The sequence below is a fragment of the Eurytemora carolleeae genome, unplaced genomic scaffold (assembly GCF_000591075.1).
Source record: "Eurytemora carolleeae unplaced genomic scaffold, Eaff_2.0 scaffold46, whole genome shotgun sequence".
NCBI lineage: Eukaryota > Metazoa > Arthropoda > Copepoda > Calanoida > Temoridae > Eurytemora > Eurytemora carolleeae.
In genome coordinates, this window is record NW_019396065.1 from 154,153 (window position 1) to 172,887 (window position 18,735).

An 18,735-nucleotide genomic window follows, 5' to 3' on the forward strand; every position below is an offset into this window, starting at 1 on the left:
AAATGCAATTTTGCATTTTGTAGAACCCCCTACAGAATCCTTATATCCGCCCCTGGTTACTGAATTCCCATGTTTATTAGGACACCCTATATAAGAAGCTAGCTCCTTTTAAAAAATATTCAAAATTTTTAAAAATAAAACGATTGCATAATAATTAATGTTATTAGTTCCCTTACCCCGTAACTGTAATCATGCTGTTTTTTGGTCACCCTTCACTACAAATATATATTCGTAGGTATATCACATATATGCATTAAATATATAAAGTGAATGTATAAATAGTGTAATGTAGTGTGTATTAAAATTAAACTGGTTAAAATATAAAATAATGAAAAGGATAAACGATATCATCCCAGATACATCCTACAGAGGTTCATTTTCATACCACCACTGGGAGGGGGTAAATTCAAATGGCAGTGTCTTTAATTTCATCTTCATTTCCTTGTTAATTGCATGGTATATTAAATACATATATAGATTATTTTATTCATTATTTAATATTTATATTATATCTTCTTAATCAGGGGCGGCTTGAAAATTATCTAGAGGGAGATTATTTTTAAAATCCTGAACAGGTTTTAATTTTAGCCGCAGATTATTTATTATGTATACATTTATTTATCTTTTTAAACGTAACTTCATCTCTGCAATTTCTAAAATATTTATTCATTTTCTTTTTCATATTATTCTTTAGGTCACCAGCCGTAATTAATTCAATATTATCGTTTTATATCGACTTATTATATATTGTGTGTTGTATCCTATCATATAAAGACGCAATGTCTATTTGCAATGTATTTTTGTGAGTCCTCTTATGTGCATCCAAAGAAGAGCCTCCTGAATTATGCATCCTCAGTGATGTGTCCTTGATGTGCCTCGTTTGAACCAGCGAATGTTACTAGATGTTGCCTGCTAACATCAAGGACAAATAATTACGTTAAGCTAAAGTAAATTGCACCTGATATTGAAATCTTAATGTTAGTAATCATCAACCCCTCTTATTAAAGAGTTCTTGGGAAGAATTTCTAATATGTAACCAGAGCTGAAAACTTTAGAATGGTGGATATCGAGTTTAATGCGTTATCCTCTCTTTTTCTCAATATCGAGACTATGAATCTAATTTTGTACTTCTGTATGTTTGTATCCTGAAAAGTGTATGAATTCAACCAATCAGAGTTGCGTATAAGAAGCCGATAAATTTGAAATTTTGCGCTCCATTTAAGATTAATATACAGAAAGGAGAGAGACTCTCTAATTTTAAAAACCCCGGTTTTTGATTTTTCTCTACTTTATCTAGTGTGTCCTTTGGATACTCAGATTAAGTAATCGGGATTAAGGATATTTCATTCTAAAGTTTTCAGCTCAGATAAATATGCATTTCTCATACTTGTGCATTAAATAAAAATTAAAGGAGCTTCGAGGTCACAAAGTCAGTATCAGCGCATATATTTGACCTTCTCCTTCTGTTTAGTTTAATGTGTAATTTTCCATATTTCTAGTATTTTAATACATTTTTAAATCTTTTTTAGTCTTGTAAACAAAAATCTTGATTAAAATTCTTAAGGTGTGATATTTTTATTTCTAGCCACTTATTCCCCTTCCCCCCTTCTTTATTAAAATTTAGCGCTGTAACCTCGTGTTCAGTAACCATAGAATAAACACCAAGTGCAGGCCCGGGCACACTTGCACTCCATAAACCATCTTTAATTATCCGAAAAATATGATTTAGATACTTGGTATTGTATACAGCTGTAGGGGCAGTTAAAACACTTGTTAAGCTTAATGGTTTTGGTGGCTAGCTCACTAGGAACAAGATTACTGTGAAGAGACCCCCTACCCCCATTTCCTACTTTCCATACCTTAAGTTTACACCCCTGAGAGATGCATATATGCAATGCATATGATACTGTTCTCAAATACTGATTTAAAGATCGTCAATCCGTTTTTCTCAAATTTGGATATTGTTGAATATATTTCCGCCAATTTTGTGTAATATATTATAGTCCTGAAAAAATGCTGAATGACCATATTTAATTCCCATGTTTTTTGAGACTTTGTCTAATTGTGCAACAATATCGATCCATAAGTATTTTTCCAATATTTTATCATTTTTCCAGCAATTAACAGGCTTTTAAACCTTTGGGGAAATCCCATTTTTTTAAAAGGAGTTTGATATATTTATTGTAATTCTTTTATTTAGGGTCGAAACAAATCATGGTGTGTTTGCTCCAATGTTTAATTTTCTAAAAAATATCCACAAAGTTGAGTGTTCTTCTAATCGTAAGTTTTAGCAGCCAGCAGCCACATAAATCAAGTCTTGGTTGACACCAGGGAGTAAGGAATAGAAGGGAGATATAATTGACGCGGTTCGCCCTATCATANCCTTTGGTAAAAATTGTTCATACATTATTTCCTTGTTGCAAGACACATTTCTTTGCAATGCAGAGTTTCAAACTTTACTTACCAGAAAGTCCCTCATAAAGAAAGGAAGATTTTATAGTCACCAAATAGTTGATTTTAAAATCAGACTTTAATACGAATTGAATTAGAAAAATTTGCAAGCATTATTCAATTCTATTTGTTTGTTTTAAAATGCAATTTTGCATTTTGTAGAAAAGCATGGTCCTTTTAATGGAACTAATTCTTTACAAAATGTTCAAAATGTATAACTTTTAAGACATTCCTCAAAAAAAAAGAAAAGCCAGATTTATTTGACCAATTAAAGAAGAGCATGCTCCAACTTGATATATTTTCCAACTTGAATATGGAAAACTTGTAATAGAATTATGAGAACAATTTCCATACATTTCTACCAGAAAGGTATTATTTAAGCAACAAGAATTGAACAGTGTGTTATTCTTTGAATTAATTTGATTGTGAAATAATCCCTGGATGGAAAAAATACTTTCTCCAAGGATTAAGGAAAAGGTTNTTAGTTCCATAGCTATGATGCCATGTGAGAATATTCTAGCTTTTGACTCTGTTAATGGGATGATAATACCTGTTATTATAACGATTAATATTCTTGTGAATTATATCCAACCCTTCCAATATGAAGACAATATTTTGGATAACAGAATCTTTAATCATATATCCATATTTCTGATATTTTATGGACTATTTTCTCCACCTTGTATCCTACTTGTACACAAGAATACCCTGAACAGGACTTTTGTAAATATATGTTCCATCTTCCTGGTACTTGTAGTGATATCTGTACCCTTGATCATCTATCTCCTAGGTATTCTGATTTCAAGTACATCAACTATCTATCTGTATACCATTGAATCCAATATGAATGGATCTGTAATTACTATACTTGGAGATATTCAGACAAGATCTAATATACAACTCCAAGATAGATTGAGATATACAGATATATATTGGGATACAACCTGTAAGAATACTTCTGTTCAGGATAAAATGTTGATTATTATGGATATAACTAACAGTGAATGCAAGAATATCCTAGAGAATAATAATTCCTCAGTTTCTATCCTATTCTTAGCATTGGATACTAAGTATAGATCCAGCTCTGGATACAACATGGATACTGAAGAGTTAATAATTAACATGAAATATGATTTACAGAGAATGGAAAGTGATGTTAAGAAATATGAATATTTATATATATCTAAAGAAGAACCTAATCCATCAATAATTAGACAATATCTTACTTGTTCTCAGAGTTCTATTATACAGATTGTACATAATGAAGACATTAGAGAGAATAATTGTAACCCTGTTAAAATATTGAATATGAACAATCAGCTGATTGAGAAACAATGTATTTATAATAATGATGTTATAGAAACTGTTCATATTTACTGTCAGACTTTTGATTCATATCCACAGTTTATTCACAAAAAGGATTTAAAACAATTTAAGAACTTTAATGAAAATAATGGAGGAGGGTATTGTTGCTTTAAAAATACTTATTTAATTAATCATTATGGCAGCTGTGAAAATGAAATATTTGTTCCATTTCATACAAATTCTGTTTATAAAGTAGGTAAATGCAATAAGTTTCAACAACAACAATATGTTTCATTCAAACGCTCAAACCAGTGTGTTTTTTCATTGGATTTCATGACACCCTGTAATGTGCCTCTTAATCACTTAAAGAATTGCTTCTCTGCTGAATGTGATGAAAATTAAATATTACATGAAAAAATATCGTTTATATTGATTTGAAAACTTTCAAGATGAAAAAAGAATCAAAACATTTTAAAAACAAAATTTGTATTAATAACAAACAAACTAATTGGTAATATGATTGTACAGGGTGATTTTTAAAAGTCAATTTTTTTCATTTGTGTTTAATTGGATGAACAATCTGCAATATTGAATAGAAAAATGTTTCAATTTCTTTCTTACTGTCAAGTCTGCCATATGATAATTTCTTAAGCAAAAATGGCTTAAAAGATTACAGGTGCAACGGTGTCAAAAATACATAATTTTTGGCATTTTCTTCCATTTTCTCAATTTTTTTCAACAAATTATATTTATGGTTTCTTATAATTTTGAAAGATCTGAGAAGGTATATCTTTCAGAATACAATTTCAGCTTTAAAATACTAGATTCGTCCTCCATGTGATGTAAAAAAGTCCAATTATCATGTTCAAAGTTTAAAAGTTGTTTGAGAGACTTTTAAAAATCACCCTGTAATTGTTCTCTGAGTAATCATATTACAATTTCTGTCTTCAAGTGGGGTGTGAGGCTTTAAGTCATCCCAACAAAGATTTGATAATTTGTTGAAGATTTTGAGAAAATTCTCCATCAGACATACAGCTATACTGTTTAAGCTCTTCTTATCTCTGACAGAAAAAATATATTTGACATTGATGTCAAATATATTTTTTAAAATCTTTGCTGTCAAACTGTGAAATCGATCTTTTGACATGCTTCTTAAAGTCCAGAATTATTTAGCGAACAATTTTTCTGTTGCACCTGGTTGTAAGAGCTTCTATTTATGTCTGACATAGTCTAAAATGTATGCAGTGCTAGCTGTTATATATGACTACACTCTGAATCTATAGTGTCACTCTTTAATTTGGAAATAAAACTTTGCGCTACTCTATAGTTTAAATAAAATAAAATAATAAATAAAAATAAAAGTGTTTTTGTAGTACCCTTTCTTTTTATTCATCTATTTCTCTCTTATTAGTAGATACTGTCTTTTCCTAAAGATTTTTAAAAGTGTTACTTCATCGTCGAAACTAACAATCCAACACCACTTCTATCTTCTTTGCTTGTCTGGGTGTCTTTTAAATTCTGTGATGGTGATGGACCAAACCTCTGTAGAGTAAAAAAGTAGATGTTAGTTCCACATTTATTGAAAATATATTTCGGTCTGGGTTGACCCTATAGATGTAGTTGAAGGAATATGTTGACAGTGAGATAAACACTTGACAAGATTATATCCAATAGTAGAATACGGAGAAATGTAAGTTTGGATATTGATCTTCTACTGATATCCATAATATTCACATTTGTTTCATCTTGTTTGCACAAATATGCTTTATTTAATGTTTTAAGGATTCTTCTGGTTTCTATTTCTCCAGTAGGAGCTGGATATGATGCTGACATTTTCCAAAGTTCTGATCTATTGAGGTTTATCTCTGCCTCCATGTTTGATAAATCTGGTTTGTCAAGATCTGGCCTCAGGCTTTCTATGTGCAGTGGTTGTAGTGAAAGTTTGCTTTCTCTTGATTCACCCGGATTACCCAAACCTTTCCCTTAATCCTTGGAGAAAGTATTTTTTCCATCCAGGGATTATATTACAATTGAAAGCTTTCTTTTCATAGAACTATATTATCATTTTATATTTCATTTATTCTAGAACTAAAGTTATTCTTTGACTATGATTCAGCTAATTAAATTGTTATTCTAAATAAATTACTTTGACAGAGGGAGATAACTCAGACCAACTGTTCTGTGACCTTAAATTATTTTGTTTTAAAAAAAAATTGTTTTTAATCTAGTTATCATGATTCTAGTATCACCTAATGGTTTCACTCTTTTAACTGATTATTAATGTTTGTTTTAAGTGCTAAGGGAATAATTGTGAGTGAAAGTATGGGAATTCTTTTACTAAAAAATTACAAAATTCTTTCAGTAATCTACTTTTTTGAAAATTTATATAATTGACTAAAGAAATGACTAAAGATTTTAACACACTAGTTTTGCAGTGTTTCATTTAAGCCATGCACGTCAACATTGACCTCCCTATAAAATGATCTTTCATAATTGAATTACTTACTTACTGAATTTTTTTTCTTCCTTTTTTAAAGGTTGCTTTTGATTGTTTTAAATATGTTTTTATCTTTGTATTTAAGATTCATACAATTTGATACAAGTTTACAATTTACATCTTTGCCATATCAAAAGACAAAAGACTATAGAATTCTACCTGTTCAACCTGTTCATGTGTTTGCTTGGGGATAGAGTTTCCAATCAACTTTTTTTGCATGAAGTTTTCACAAAATTCTAAACAAAAATATACTTGCACAAGAAAATTTTGGTTTTTGCATATTTTTTTTCTCACTATTTTATTATTTCGCTATTTCAACAAATTCTAGGAAATGAAATTAAATGAGATTAAACCAATAAGAGTCCAGAGATACAGACTCGCTCCTGCCTCAACCCCCCCCCCCCCTCAACTGCTCAATGTCATTACTCAATGCTATGGAAGTGTTTTTTACCGCAATTAATTCACATTATTAGGTCCATTTATTTAAATCTTTCCTATTCATGCACTCTATCATTCAACAAAAATTACTTAATTTTGTATTCATTCACATTATTGTACCGAAGTTATGAATTAATTTTGCATTCATGGGTATTGCACAATTTCTTTATAATGTAATATAATTATTACTTAATTTCCATACTGGTGTTATATTGATACCCAGATAGTGCAAAAATAATGCAAAAAAATACATTTTGTGCAAAGAAATCTTCTGTGTCGTGGAAACCCTACTTGTGGAGAAACAAAAATCTTTATTCCATTTTTAAACAGATTGATAAAGTAATTAAAGGGGTTCTTATAACCACACCATGTTAGTTTATCTTGACTCTTTCGAATAATTTCTCCAATCCAGGTATATATATATATTTCTGGATCCAAATTTTACTCCTATGGGTTGGGCATATGTAAAACCTTCACCTTGGTTCCCATTACTTTTAAAATCCCTTTATAATCTCTCTATCTGGAAATCAGTCAGGTTTACTAATAAATAGAGTTTGTCATAGTTAAGTTTTTTATTATTAATACATATCTATAACTGATTAATCTTGATTTAATCAGCTCTCTCTTATGGTCTGGAAAACAACTGTTCAGCTACAGAGACTATATCCGTTCTCTGCCTGGGTATAATGGTTCTAAGCATATCTAGCTCAGCTCGTACTTGTGCTGGACCAGGATGTGGTCTGAAGACATCCCTTGGAAGGAGGAGATCTAGACCATCACAAGCTCTGAACTGTTCCTCAATAACAGAAACTGTTATTCTGCTCCTCCTGTGCATGATCTATCTGGGCTGGGAGTCCTGGGATTTGATGATTCAGAAAAGGATATATCATCCTTCAACCAAGGCAGCAATCCCTCAATAACAACTTGCAATACATCAACAAAATCTTCCATATAAACTGCTGTTTCAATTGCTGCTTCTACTGTTATCCAGGCTGCTCCAGGAGTATAGAAGGGTCTCTCTGGTGTTGGAGAACAAACTGGAGGAGTACAAGTTTCTGGAGTATCAGGAGTTCCTTCAACTCTGGATCCAAGTAAGGGGTCCAGGATCTACGGAGACTTGCTTTATGTAGATCAGCTTCCTCTGGACCCAGACTATCTTTTCCTTTTATTGAACCTACAATAGGACTGTGAAGAGCTGCTCTATAGGGATCAGCGTCTCCTGCATCAGGATCCTCTCCTGCTTCCATAACAATCCTAGCTGTTACTTTAGCTGTTCCTGGAGTCTCTGCTACTGCATTCTCAGCTGCTTCCTTTACTCTTGAAGTCTCTTAAAACTTTGGCTGCTCCTTCAATATGAGATGCTTCTACAACATTCTAAGCTGCTTCCATTGCTGGACTTGAAACAGGTCTGTGAAGAGCTACTCTACAATGAGCAGCGTCTCCAAATTCTGGATAATCTGGTTTTGTTGATGATTCCATAATAGGTCTCTTTGGTCTGAAATAGTACCTCTGTATCTGGAAACCTCCTGGTCCCTCAATCATATCTGGAGGCTGGCATACTCCATCCTTGTATATCCTCACGGTCTCTTCTTCTCCTTGAGTCATAGGTCTATAAGGATACTCTAACTGCTCTTGATCACCGGCAACTCCGTACATAGAATCATCTGGAGCAGCATCTGATATATTCTGGTCCATAGTTGGACTAGCTGGTATGGTTCCTATTGGATCAGTACCAGAAACCAGTGGAGACAAATCCCTCGTTGATGCTGAGGATTCTGAGGATGCATATCCATTCATAATGTTGGGGGAGGAGGCTGGAAGCCCCCTTTGTTCTCTGACAGGCATGTTTAAGATACATCTACTATATGAAAGTGGTATAAAAGTGCATGTTCCAGGTCTTTGTTGTTTATCTCTATGTTTGTACTGTTCAAAAATCCTGTGTGCACTGTTAAATCTCGAGCTTCTCTATTCTGCCATGACTCAGAGAGAAGAGGGCGGGGAGGAGGAGGAATAAAGGTTACAGTAACTTTGCTTTCAATACTACATATAGACAAGGGTGCTTAATAAACATTTTTACTACTCTGTTTAAGAGTTTGTAATCACAAAATGATCTGCACTGTACACTGAAAGGAAAAGATTCATCAACTTAAGAAATTTTTTTTTGTTCTAAACCACCAATATTCAATATTAACTAGGGTTTTTTCAATAAAAAATAAGTTCCCCCATCAATACTGCTCTCAATCACGTCTGACAAATATAAAAAAATCTAGCTTACTATTTGAAAATGAAGGATAATAATGAATTTTTGTTCAGATGTATTAATGAGGCCATGTTAGTAATTGTGAAAGCAATACATAAATAGGTTTTAAATAAGATTTTAAAATTTTATGCTTAAGAATTATTAGTTTGTCTTGACAACTTAAAATGAAAAGGGAAAATTCACTAAGAAATAATTTGAATTACAAAAGAAAGCTTCCAATTGTGAAATAATCCCTGGATGGAAAAAATACTTTCTCCAAGGATTAAGGGAAAGGTTTGGGTAATCCTGGTGAATCAAGAGAAAGCAAACTTTCACTACAACCACTGCACATAGAAAGCCTGAGGCCAGATCTTGACAAACCAGATTTATCAAACATGGAGGCAGAGATAAACCTCAATAGATCAGAACTTTGGAAAATGTCAGCATCATATCCAGCTCCTACTGGAGAAATAGAAACCAGAAGAATCCTTAAAACATTAAATGAAGCATATTTGTGCAAACAAGATGAAACAAATGTGAATATTATGGATATCAGTAGAAGATCAATATCCAAACTTACATTTCTCCGTATTCTACTATTGGATATAATCTTGTCAAGTGTTTATCTCACTGTCAACATATTCCTTCAACTACATCTAATATCAGGAGAGAAAAATGATAATTCCTGGAGTTATGGAGTTATCATGCAAATTATTCTATGGATTCCAGCAATATTTATCCTACCAAATGAAATCTATTATAGAACAGAGCTGATCTCCATGACACCTGTTTCATTGAATATTGTTCTTGGATTCATATTCTTCCCAGTTCTTCCAATATTTCTCTACTTGAACCAGTTAAGGAAAAGAGAAGAAGATACACAATATATGAGGAGATTAGATAAAGTAAAAAGTATGAAGGATATTATACATTGTAATCTTCACATGATTCTTCTGATATTTCTGGGTATCCGAGGATATGTATNAGTGTGTATGTACAGTGCAAAACAATAAGTTCATCTCACAGATTTCTATACGGGGATAAAGAACTAAAACCTGTTACTTTAGTTGATGAAAAAAGTTTACTTTTTAATTCATGCTGTTTAAATACTTCTCACGCTGTTACCCTTTTAGGAGATTGTGATCAAAATCATATAATTTCTTTCATTGGAAATAACCATATTTTACCATTCTTAATATCAGATAAATTAAATGTTACACAAGTTGATTGTATACAAAGTATGCTCAGTTTTTTTAGATCTAGCATGTGTATACTTAAGACATCGTTTCTGACGCCATGTCAAAACTTTGGAGATTTCATAAACACATGCAGAAGTTTAAATTGTCAAAGCAGTTTTAGAATATAAATTATGTTTATTTGTTTAGATTGAGTTGGCATATTCTGCTGCAGTTTTATATGACTTCCAAAGGAATTGGGTCTTTGTGTTAAAATCTGATTTTCTGATCCCTATATCTTTGGAGTCCAATGTTGTAGACCTTTGACATTTCAAACTATGACTTCTGTTAGATCAAATATTATGTTTGAAATATCAAAGGCTTATGAAATTGCGTTCCAAAGATGTAGGGATTAGAAAATCAGAAAATGTGGCAAGGACTCAATTCCTTTGGGCTGATAGAAATTGATTTTGATAGCAAATGAATGTGGTCTGCAAAAACAGTAAATTCTTTAGCAGAAAAATCACAAAAGCACTACAAGTGTAAAATACTTATTCTTTTCCATTAGTAATCTTATTTGAAATTCTTCTCGATCGCATGAACAATGTTGAGGGGAAAATGTACTATGTAATTAATTATTATCTTTGAAAATCAACAGAGCTTAAAACTTTAGAATGTGATATCCTTAATCCCGATCTGTTAATTAATCTGGAGATTAAATTCACGTGGAAAACAAGCAATATTTAATCTGGAGATTAAGAAAAAGAGTGGATCAAGCATTTATCCTGATATCCACCATTCTAAAGTTCCCAGCTCAGTGAATGTAAAATGTTAATGATAACAATTGTAAGCTATAGTTCACCAAAAAAACATCTATTCTTTTATTGGTTTTAATTAAATATGTCTTAATAATATTCATAAATGTTTTTAAATAAACAATTGTTAAGATGTTTGGCAATTATGATTTTTATCACTAGGTTTAGAATTAGATATTGATCTGTTATTAGGTTTGGATAATGTCTTTTGTTTGTCATCTTTCTTTTCTCCTTGATGATCATCTGGTTTAAAAGCACTGGAGGACTTTGACCTTTCTTCGGATTTAGTTGGACAAGCATCTTCATTCATTGATATTTTCTTTAAATCTTTTGAGGTGCAAACATTGACTTCTTGTTGGATTGGTATATTAATAGCCGAGAATCTTTTCAGCGATTTAGGATCATTTGCATCTTCATTCTTCTTGGATCTTGGCGGCCTGGATGCTAATTGGCTGTTTTCTGTTGTGGTTTTAATTTCGTTCTCTATTTGGTACTCTTTCTCATTTATCATCTTATTGTGGTCGCTATGAACTGATTGTTTTACCAAAGTTTCTAGTTCTTCATCATGATTGTAAGTTTGCTTATACACTTTTTCAATAATATCATCAACAATTTGAATACAAACTGTTTCACTAACTTCCTTTTCCCTGCTCTCAGAAAATTCTAAAGATAACAAGTCACACTGAATGCTGATTTCTTTGAAACATTTTTCTTCTGTTTGAGAACTCTTTTCAAACATATCTGCAAAGTTTTCAGTGATTTCTTCAGTATTATTTTCACTGAAACAAAAACAAAGTGTTAATTATCAAATCTTTATGCTGTCAATGGAATTAGATAATAGTTTACTACCATTTAAAATACTTCATGATGATATCCGTCCGTACTGAGTTTCCTTTACTTGAACAGTTTGAGTATTGTAATTGCAGCTCTGGAATTAGTAATACATAGTATATAAGTGTACCTTAGACAAAAAAAACGTGTTGCTTACATAACTCAAAAATTTTTTTTGTAAAGTTTTGATTTTTGAAAAAAATAGTTAATTTGAAAAAATATACATTAACTTATTTTTCATCTACTGTTCTGTTCTATAGCGCTGAATCCAAATGCAACATTTTAAGCAGCAATAAAGCAGATATTATACTAAATTTCACAAACAAAATAAGCGGCCAATTATATTCAAATGTATGTATTTTTATTTTTTGAAGTTTCAAGTGCGTACCTGGAAAGCCTTCTTCTCCCATTGAATCAATATTATTTAGGACATCAAGTACTCTAGAAAAACTTTTTTAGCAAATATAATTTATTATGTTTTTTGTTGTTACATTGAAGTGATCAAATACTAATAAAGCTTTAAAAAATTTTAGAGATTAAGTGTTTAAGTGGATAAGATTTTCAAAAGGGTTTAATTTCTTGATATTACATTGAAAACGAAAAGTTAAAAAAAAGTTTGTTACCTTAGCAGTTCATATGAACAAATTGAAACTGGTTCCTGATATAAAGAAACATGTCTGACCAGCCCAAGTGTGTCCTGACAATGGTGCGTATTGGTTAGATTTTACAATATTTTCGAACATTTTGCACTGTGATCAAATTGTTCAACTCATATACATACAGGTTATGAATAATAAAATATCGTATTAATTGATAAAATATATTTGAATATTTTCAATATTTGTATTTCCCTCAAAATATCTATGATTTTTGTGTAATATATTTTCTCTATAAATCTGGTCGTTTTTCGTAATTTTTTTGATTCTTTCCATTCATCTGGGCTTCCTGTTTTTCTCTTTAATTTTGACATCAACAATACACATATATACATTATACATAAAACACTATTAGGTCAAAACTTTACCAGTATAAAAAGGGCAGGTAGTAAAAAGCCGCTGTTTTGGTCAATAACATTAAATCCTCTGCATATATCTCCAAGTTTATCACAAATAACTGGGAACCTCAAGTTTGCAATCCCACCACTTGTTCTGAAATTAAACTGGTCTTGTTGCAAATAACAAACTTTGAGTCATTAATTACCATACGCCATTTTGTGTATGTAAAACTCCATTTATTTTCAGATTTTAAATTGTTTTTATGGAAGGAGTTAGTTTTCACTATATTATAATTCACAAGTGATAAATATATTCAAACATTCCATAAAATCGTGATTTTGCGACTTGAAATGAATTTTCAATTAAAGAGGAGTGAATATAATATGGATAATTTGTTTACACCTGTCTGTGCTCATCCATTGAACAGTACTATAGATGGATTCTTGACTACATGCTAAAAAGAATAATTTTAAAATGACAACCTGGGAAAAATAGGAACGAGAATTTTTCTTTTTCTACCCTTGGAAAACAAGAATCTACTCAAGTATAGGTACTAAATGCACCCCATCNTGTATCATAACTATTTTTTTTACCAAAAACTTATAAAGTCAAATATCTGGACCTTTGAATTCTATGAATACTGTCAAATAGTCTAAGTTTGAAATAGTAAAAAATTTCACCATCAGGTTGTCAAGATATAGGGATTAGAAAATTTGAGTTTATGGCAAAAAATCAGTTTCTTTTAGTTTGCTGGCTCGAGTTTTTATGAGTTACCTAAAATTCTGCATTCTCGTCCATAGAACTCTTCTAGGTTGTCAGACAGTTCAAGCAAATTCTAAGCTTTAAATAATTCAGTCATTTAAATGTTAAAAACAAGAAAAAGAAAGACTGTAGTAAAAGTAAAAGTAAAATTAAAGAAAATGTAACCTATGTAATTTTCTTTACTTTTACTATTGTATTTGAAGATTGGAAGATTTTAAAGTATCTAAAATATTTTGAAAATTAAATATATTATTGTTTTTTTTTGATCGGGAAAAAAAATTCTTAAGTTCTTAACAAAAGAATTGAGTCTTTTGCCACAAATCCCAATTTTCTACTACCTATATCTCTACAACCAGATAATGGAAACCTTTGATATTTCAAGCTTCAAGATTAATTGATCTATCAGAATTCATTGTTTGAAATAGTTAAGGTCTACGACATTGGGTTGTAAAAATTTAGGGATTAAAAAATCAATTCCTTAGTATGTCTATATAGTAGGCACAATAAAACTATGCGGAATAGAAACACATAAAACATCTTGCATTTCACATTGAAATGGATCATATAGTTTTTATAGCGAAAAGGGTCTGTGTAAAGTGTAAACTGCACAATTGCAATTGCGCAAATCATGATGCAAGTCTCAAAAGGATTTTCATATTTCATAGTTGTATGGATTCCACAATATTCGAAGTATATATATCAATAAACCAAAAACTGATTTTTTCCCTGTTGTGCTGACAGAGTAAAATTAGCAGGATAGAAAATGATGGACAAATATCCCTCCTAAAATAAAAAAAAGATTTAGCTGTGGAATAATTATTTTGTATGGTAACAACGATTCAAAAACTTTAACCTTAAATCCTCGATAGTAGGAAGATAATACTTTCTGATGCTTTCTATGCCGTGGTATCACCCTAGCCTTTCTATGCATATCATCATATGTAAATAGCATAATATTAAAATAATTATATTAATAGTTAATCAAGGTCAAGCTAGGGTAGATCATTTATTTATTTGGGAATAGATACTGATATAACTGTATCATAATAATTAGCATATATGTATAAAAGGATAACTTTTGATGTACAGAAATTTCAAACTAATAATCTTAAATTGAGAATCCAAGGGATAAACCAAGGGTGTAATGCAAGGAAAGTTAATTGCGGTCGTGTATACTCTGCGTACATATTGAAACCAGTTCTCTTTGGGCGGAATTTGTAAACAAGAATAGATGCATCCAAATAGGTTGTCAAGTACAATAGACGGCAACACAGAATGCGTACACTTTCAGTACAGCTGTTTAAACGTCATAAGTGTCAACTCAAATTTTCTGTCTGACAAAACTATAAATAAAAGTGATATTTTTAGACTAAAGAGCTTATCTTTTAGTGAAATTAGTGCAATTTTATGTGTTCTTTATTTCTGTTTTTACACTTTTTCATTTAACGTTCTATAGACTAAATAACAGGGTTGAAACTGATATTGTACGGAACCCTTTAACATTGTAATTCGAAAGTATAACGTTAAAACATATTTCAGAAATGTTTANGAGTTGTAAATATTTTTTACGTATTCCTACAAAGACGACATTTATCTTCACCGAATCTTGGAAATTATACCAACTAATTAGAGGACATGTCGTCTTTCTTTTTTCATTTGACACATATGACGTTGTGCGCAGTTGGTCGATTTTTCTGTTGCCATCTATTGTACTTGACAACCTATTTGGATGCATCAGTGTTTGTTAAGTATCCGAGCAGGTTAAAAGCATTAAATTTGATAATTTTGATAATTCACATAATATTTTTCTATGACTAGAATATTTCATTGATTTTTTTTATGTGAAAGATGGATCACATGTCAGGCTGTAACATCCGTCTTTTGTTTACATTACCGCCCAGAGACAGTACACTGCAGTACAAAAGATGCGTACACTTTTGGAATAGCTTTCTTTGCATTACATCTTTGGGATAAACTGTTTAGACCTGAGATAATCTTGAGAGTTAATGACGACCTCTCCTCCTAAATATTGATGCTTTATAATTTGAACTGTAATTTCGGATTTTTAAATCTAGTTTTTGCTTTCATAGTCACGGCGCTTGCATGCACGAATTTTCTTAGTTTAACTTTGACCTATTGCTAAAAATATTCCTGTTTATTCATCAAACTTACTCTTTTATTTTAAGTTGGGTGAACAAGTGTTTGTTTGCTTAAACGATATATTTTAATGAAATCTTAGATGAAAGGAACATTACTTTGTTCAGGCAATATCCCATTTAAACAAACATAAATTATACATTTTTGGACTTTTTCTGCACCTTTGTCTTCTATGACACTGTTTATTACCTAGATAAACCCCGGTAGCTTGAAAGTCTGGATATCTTGACCCAGGAAGAAGCATTGTCTATAGAAAAAAAACTAGAAAAAAATAATAATTAATCCTGAAAATAATGAATGTAGCAAATGCCTTACTCCAACAAGTTCTCTTAAGCCTGTACCAATCGAGGTTTAACCTTCTATATTCTCAATATGTATCGTATAGATACAAATTGCTCTAGGACCCAATGTTCTACAATAATACTTCAGTCTGTATCAACCCTTATACAATGGTATATATATTCCTTTATGTGTATAGTACAGATACAACTCGCTCTAGAACTCAATGTTCTACAATAATACTTCAGTCTGTATCAACCCGGATACGACGTTCTATGAATTCCTTTATGTTTATTGTACAGATACAACTCACTCTCGAACCTCGCCTTGTCCGATTAATAATACCTCAGTCTGTATCTCTTCAGGATACGACGCTATATGTATTCCTTTAGTCTGTATCACTTCAGGATACGACGCTATATGTATTCCTTTAGTCTGTTTCTGTCTTTCAAAATACAATTTGAGCTGACCCTCTGCTTCTCTAAACGAGAATTAATACGTGTTTCAACGTAATGAAACAAAGATTCATGTTAAACTAATTTATATCTAAAGTAACGATGGGTTTTATATAGTAAATGTTAAGGATAAGGATCGATAGGTTTTCTCAGAATTAACGAGAGTAGTTAGGATACAGATAACGTATTACGAACATTTATATACAAGATAAACAAATAATGCGCATATACGTGTTTTATTACATGAACATTAAATCATATTTGTATAAATGTAAACGAAAAAAACTTTAATTTAATGTAAAGGAAACAAAATCGTAAGGACTCTTATAAAAATTTGTCAACAATTTTATTCTTTTATTTTAATTAATTGAAAATTTTCTGAAATAATATACACTGATAACCAGATAACATTGTAATATGAAGACGACATTCTAGCAACACTCAAGTGTATTTGATTTTGATACAAAATAAATAGTTGTACTAGACACTTATTAAATCCCCAAGTTAGTAAAATGGATTTGTTTACAATGAATTGCTGTGTTTTATGCTCATTGGACTTTTCAATTATAATTTGAGTCTAAAAGTTGTCTTCATATTTCAGAGTATCACTGTATAATATAACGAGTAACGACAAATCAGAAAGTCTTAACTTTTAAAGAATTATTTGGTTTGACTGTAATCCTTGCTCTAGTAACTACAGACTAGGATTCTTCACTATTTAGAACAATTTCTTTAAACTGCGTCTAAACTGAATTGACCAGTATTCAGTGTAATTGTGTTATGAGGGGAGTAAGAGGGGAGGGGGGGTTTGGGAGAAAAAGAAAGCTTGAAAAATCTTTCTTAGCTTAAAACGGAAATGTTGTGAGAACAAGATTTTTTATTGTTCTTTAATAAGCCGACATTTACACTTGTGATTAATGTAAATAGTATTTTGAGGTCCAAAGGGACAGGAAAATATGTTAAGTTTCAGGGGGGGGGGGGTTGAAGTTGAAATAGTTGACGGATGATTGATATCCAAGGGGGTAAAAAATCTTTACTAAACCCAAATCTGTTTGTTAAGAAAATATTAGCTTAATTTATTTTGAATCCATAATTCTCTAGTACTTTGATTATTTCTTTCAAACAAACTCAAGATATCTCAGAATCTTAAACTATTTATTATAGTTTGGAATTTAAGATAAGCTATAAGTTTAATTCTAGTTGTTAATTAAATACTTAGAACAAAGAACAATTTTGTGTTCTAGGCCTTTTGGCAAATTGTTTGGATTGCGCGCATAAAAGTTGCGCAATAGTGACAAGCCTGAAACAGTCATGATGAAACCTAATTGTATACTTTACAGAAAAGAATACCAAACATGCAACATGTTTTCAACAATATTATATACCACACAGCTGTTTAAACATATTTTCAGAGTTTAATGAGTTACCATTTTCCTAAAAGAGACATTATAAACATATAACATTTTAGGTAAATAGACTATTCATCGTTTAAAAATCCAGGACTGATATACTTTGAAGGAGATTGTTAATCATCTTATTCTACGTTTTTTCCCTTTGATCTGGAGAACTTCTTTCAAAAAGTCGTTATACTTTTTAATACTGCTCGATTATTCATATATTCATTGGATTTTCTGTTGTCTGCTTTTATCCAATAAACGTCAAAACGGCTGAACAGATCGGACCAAATTACACGTCGAATCAAAGTTTTTGTGGCAATTCATATGACCCCAGAGAAAGTTCATGATCGAAATTAAAAAAAAAATATTTGGAAATGAGTCTTTGCCACAAACTCGGATTTTTAAATCCCAATTTCTTTAAAACCAAATGTTGTAGACCACAGATATTTCAAACTAAGAATTCTGGTGGTTCAAGAAATGTAAGTTTGAAATATGAAAGGTATGCATCATCTGGTTGTTGAGATTTAGGTATTATAAAATTGGGATTTGTGGCAAAAACTCAATTCCCTTGTCAAAGTTTGAAGAAAAAACTAAATAAGAGAATTGAGTCTTTGCCACAAACTCAAAATTTCTAATCCTTCTATATATATAACCTGGTGGTGTAAATATTTGACATTTGAAACTTTGATTATCTGATCTAACAGCATTCAAAGTTTGAAATATCTATGGTCAATAACATTGGTTTGCAAATATTTACAAATACAAAATGGTGGGTTGAAAAGTAACAATTTAAAGCTAAAACTAGATACAAGAAAAGGGTTAGCTAAGCGTCTAATTAATTGTAAATAGCAAATCAACGTTAAGACTTTGCTCCACTTTATTCTTAAAATGAAAAAATGTCAAGAATTGTCAAAACTGCGTTATTTTTACTTTGAAAAA

The 18,735-nt window shown here is 31.1% G+C and overlaps 1 protein-coding gene across 2 annotated transcripts; it reads right to left on the bottom strand.

The window, feature by feature from the left end:
* Positions 1-10,892: 10,892 nt before the first annotated feature.
* On the bottom strand, positions 10,893-17,149 carry LOC111709924 (uncharacterized). 2 transcript variants are annotated; one of them, XM_023483884.1, is made up of 12 exons: positions 17,049-17,149; positions 15,855-15,912; positions 15,494-15,530; positions 14,362-14,431; positions 14,235-14,291; positions 13,521-13,581; positions 13,149-13,200; positions 12,776-12,899; positions 12,375-12,448; positions 12,140-12,192; positions 11,770-11,848; positions 10,893-11,699 (listed from the first exon to the last, which is right to left on the bottom strand). In XM_023483884.1, the coding sequence occupies exons 2-12, from the start codon at positions 15,907-15,909 to the stop codon at positions 11,048-11,050; spliced, it is 1,314 nt and encodes a 437-aa protein (XP_023339652.1). In that variant the 5' UTR covers positions 15,910-15,912; positions 17,049-17,149; the 3' UTR covers positions 10,893-11,047. The 2 variants fall into 2 exon arrangements, with proteins under 2 accessions (XP_023339652.1, XP_023339641.1); XM_023483873.1 differs by lacking the exon at positions 17,049-17,149 and having other exon boundaries at positions 15,855-16,661.
* Positions 17,150-18,735: the final 1,586 nt, after the last annotated feature.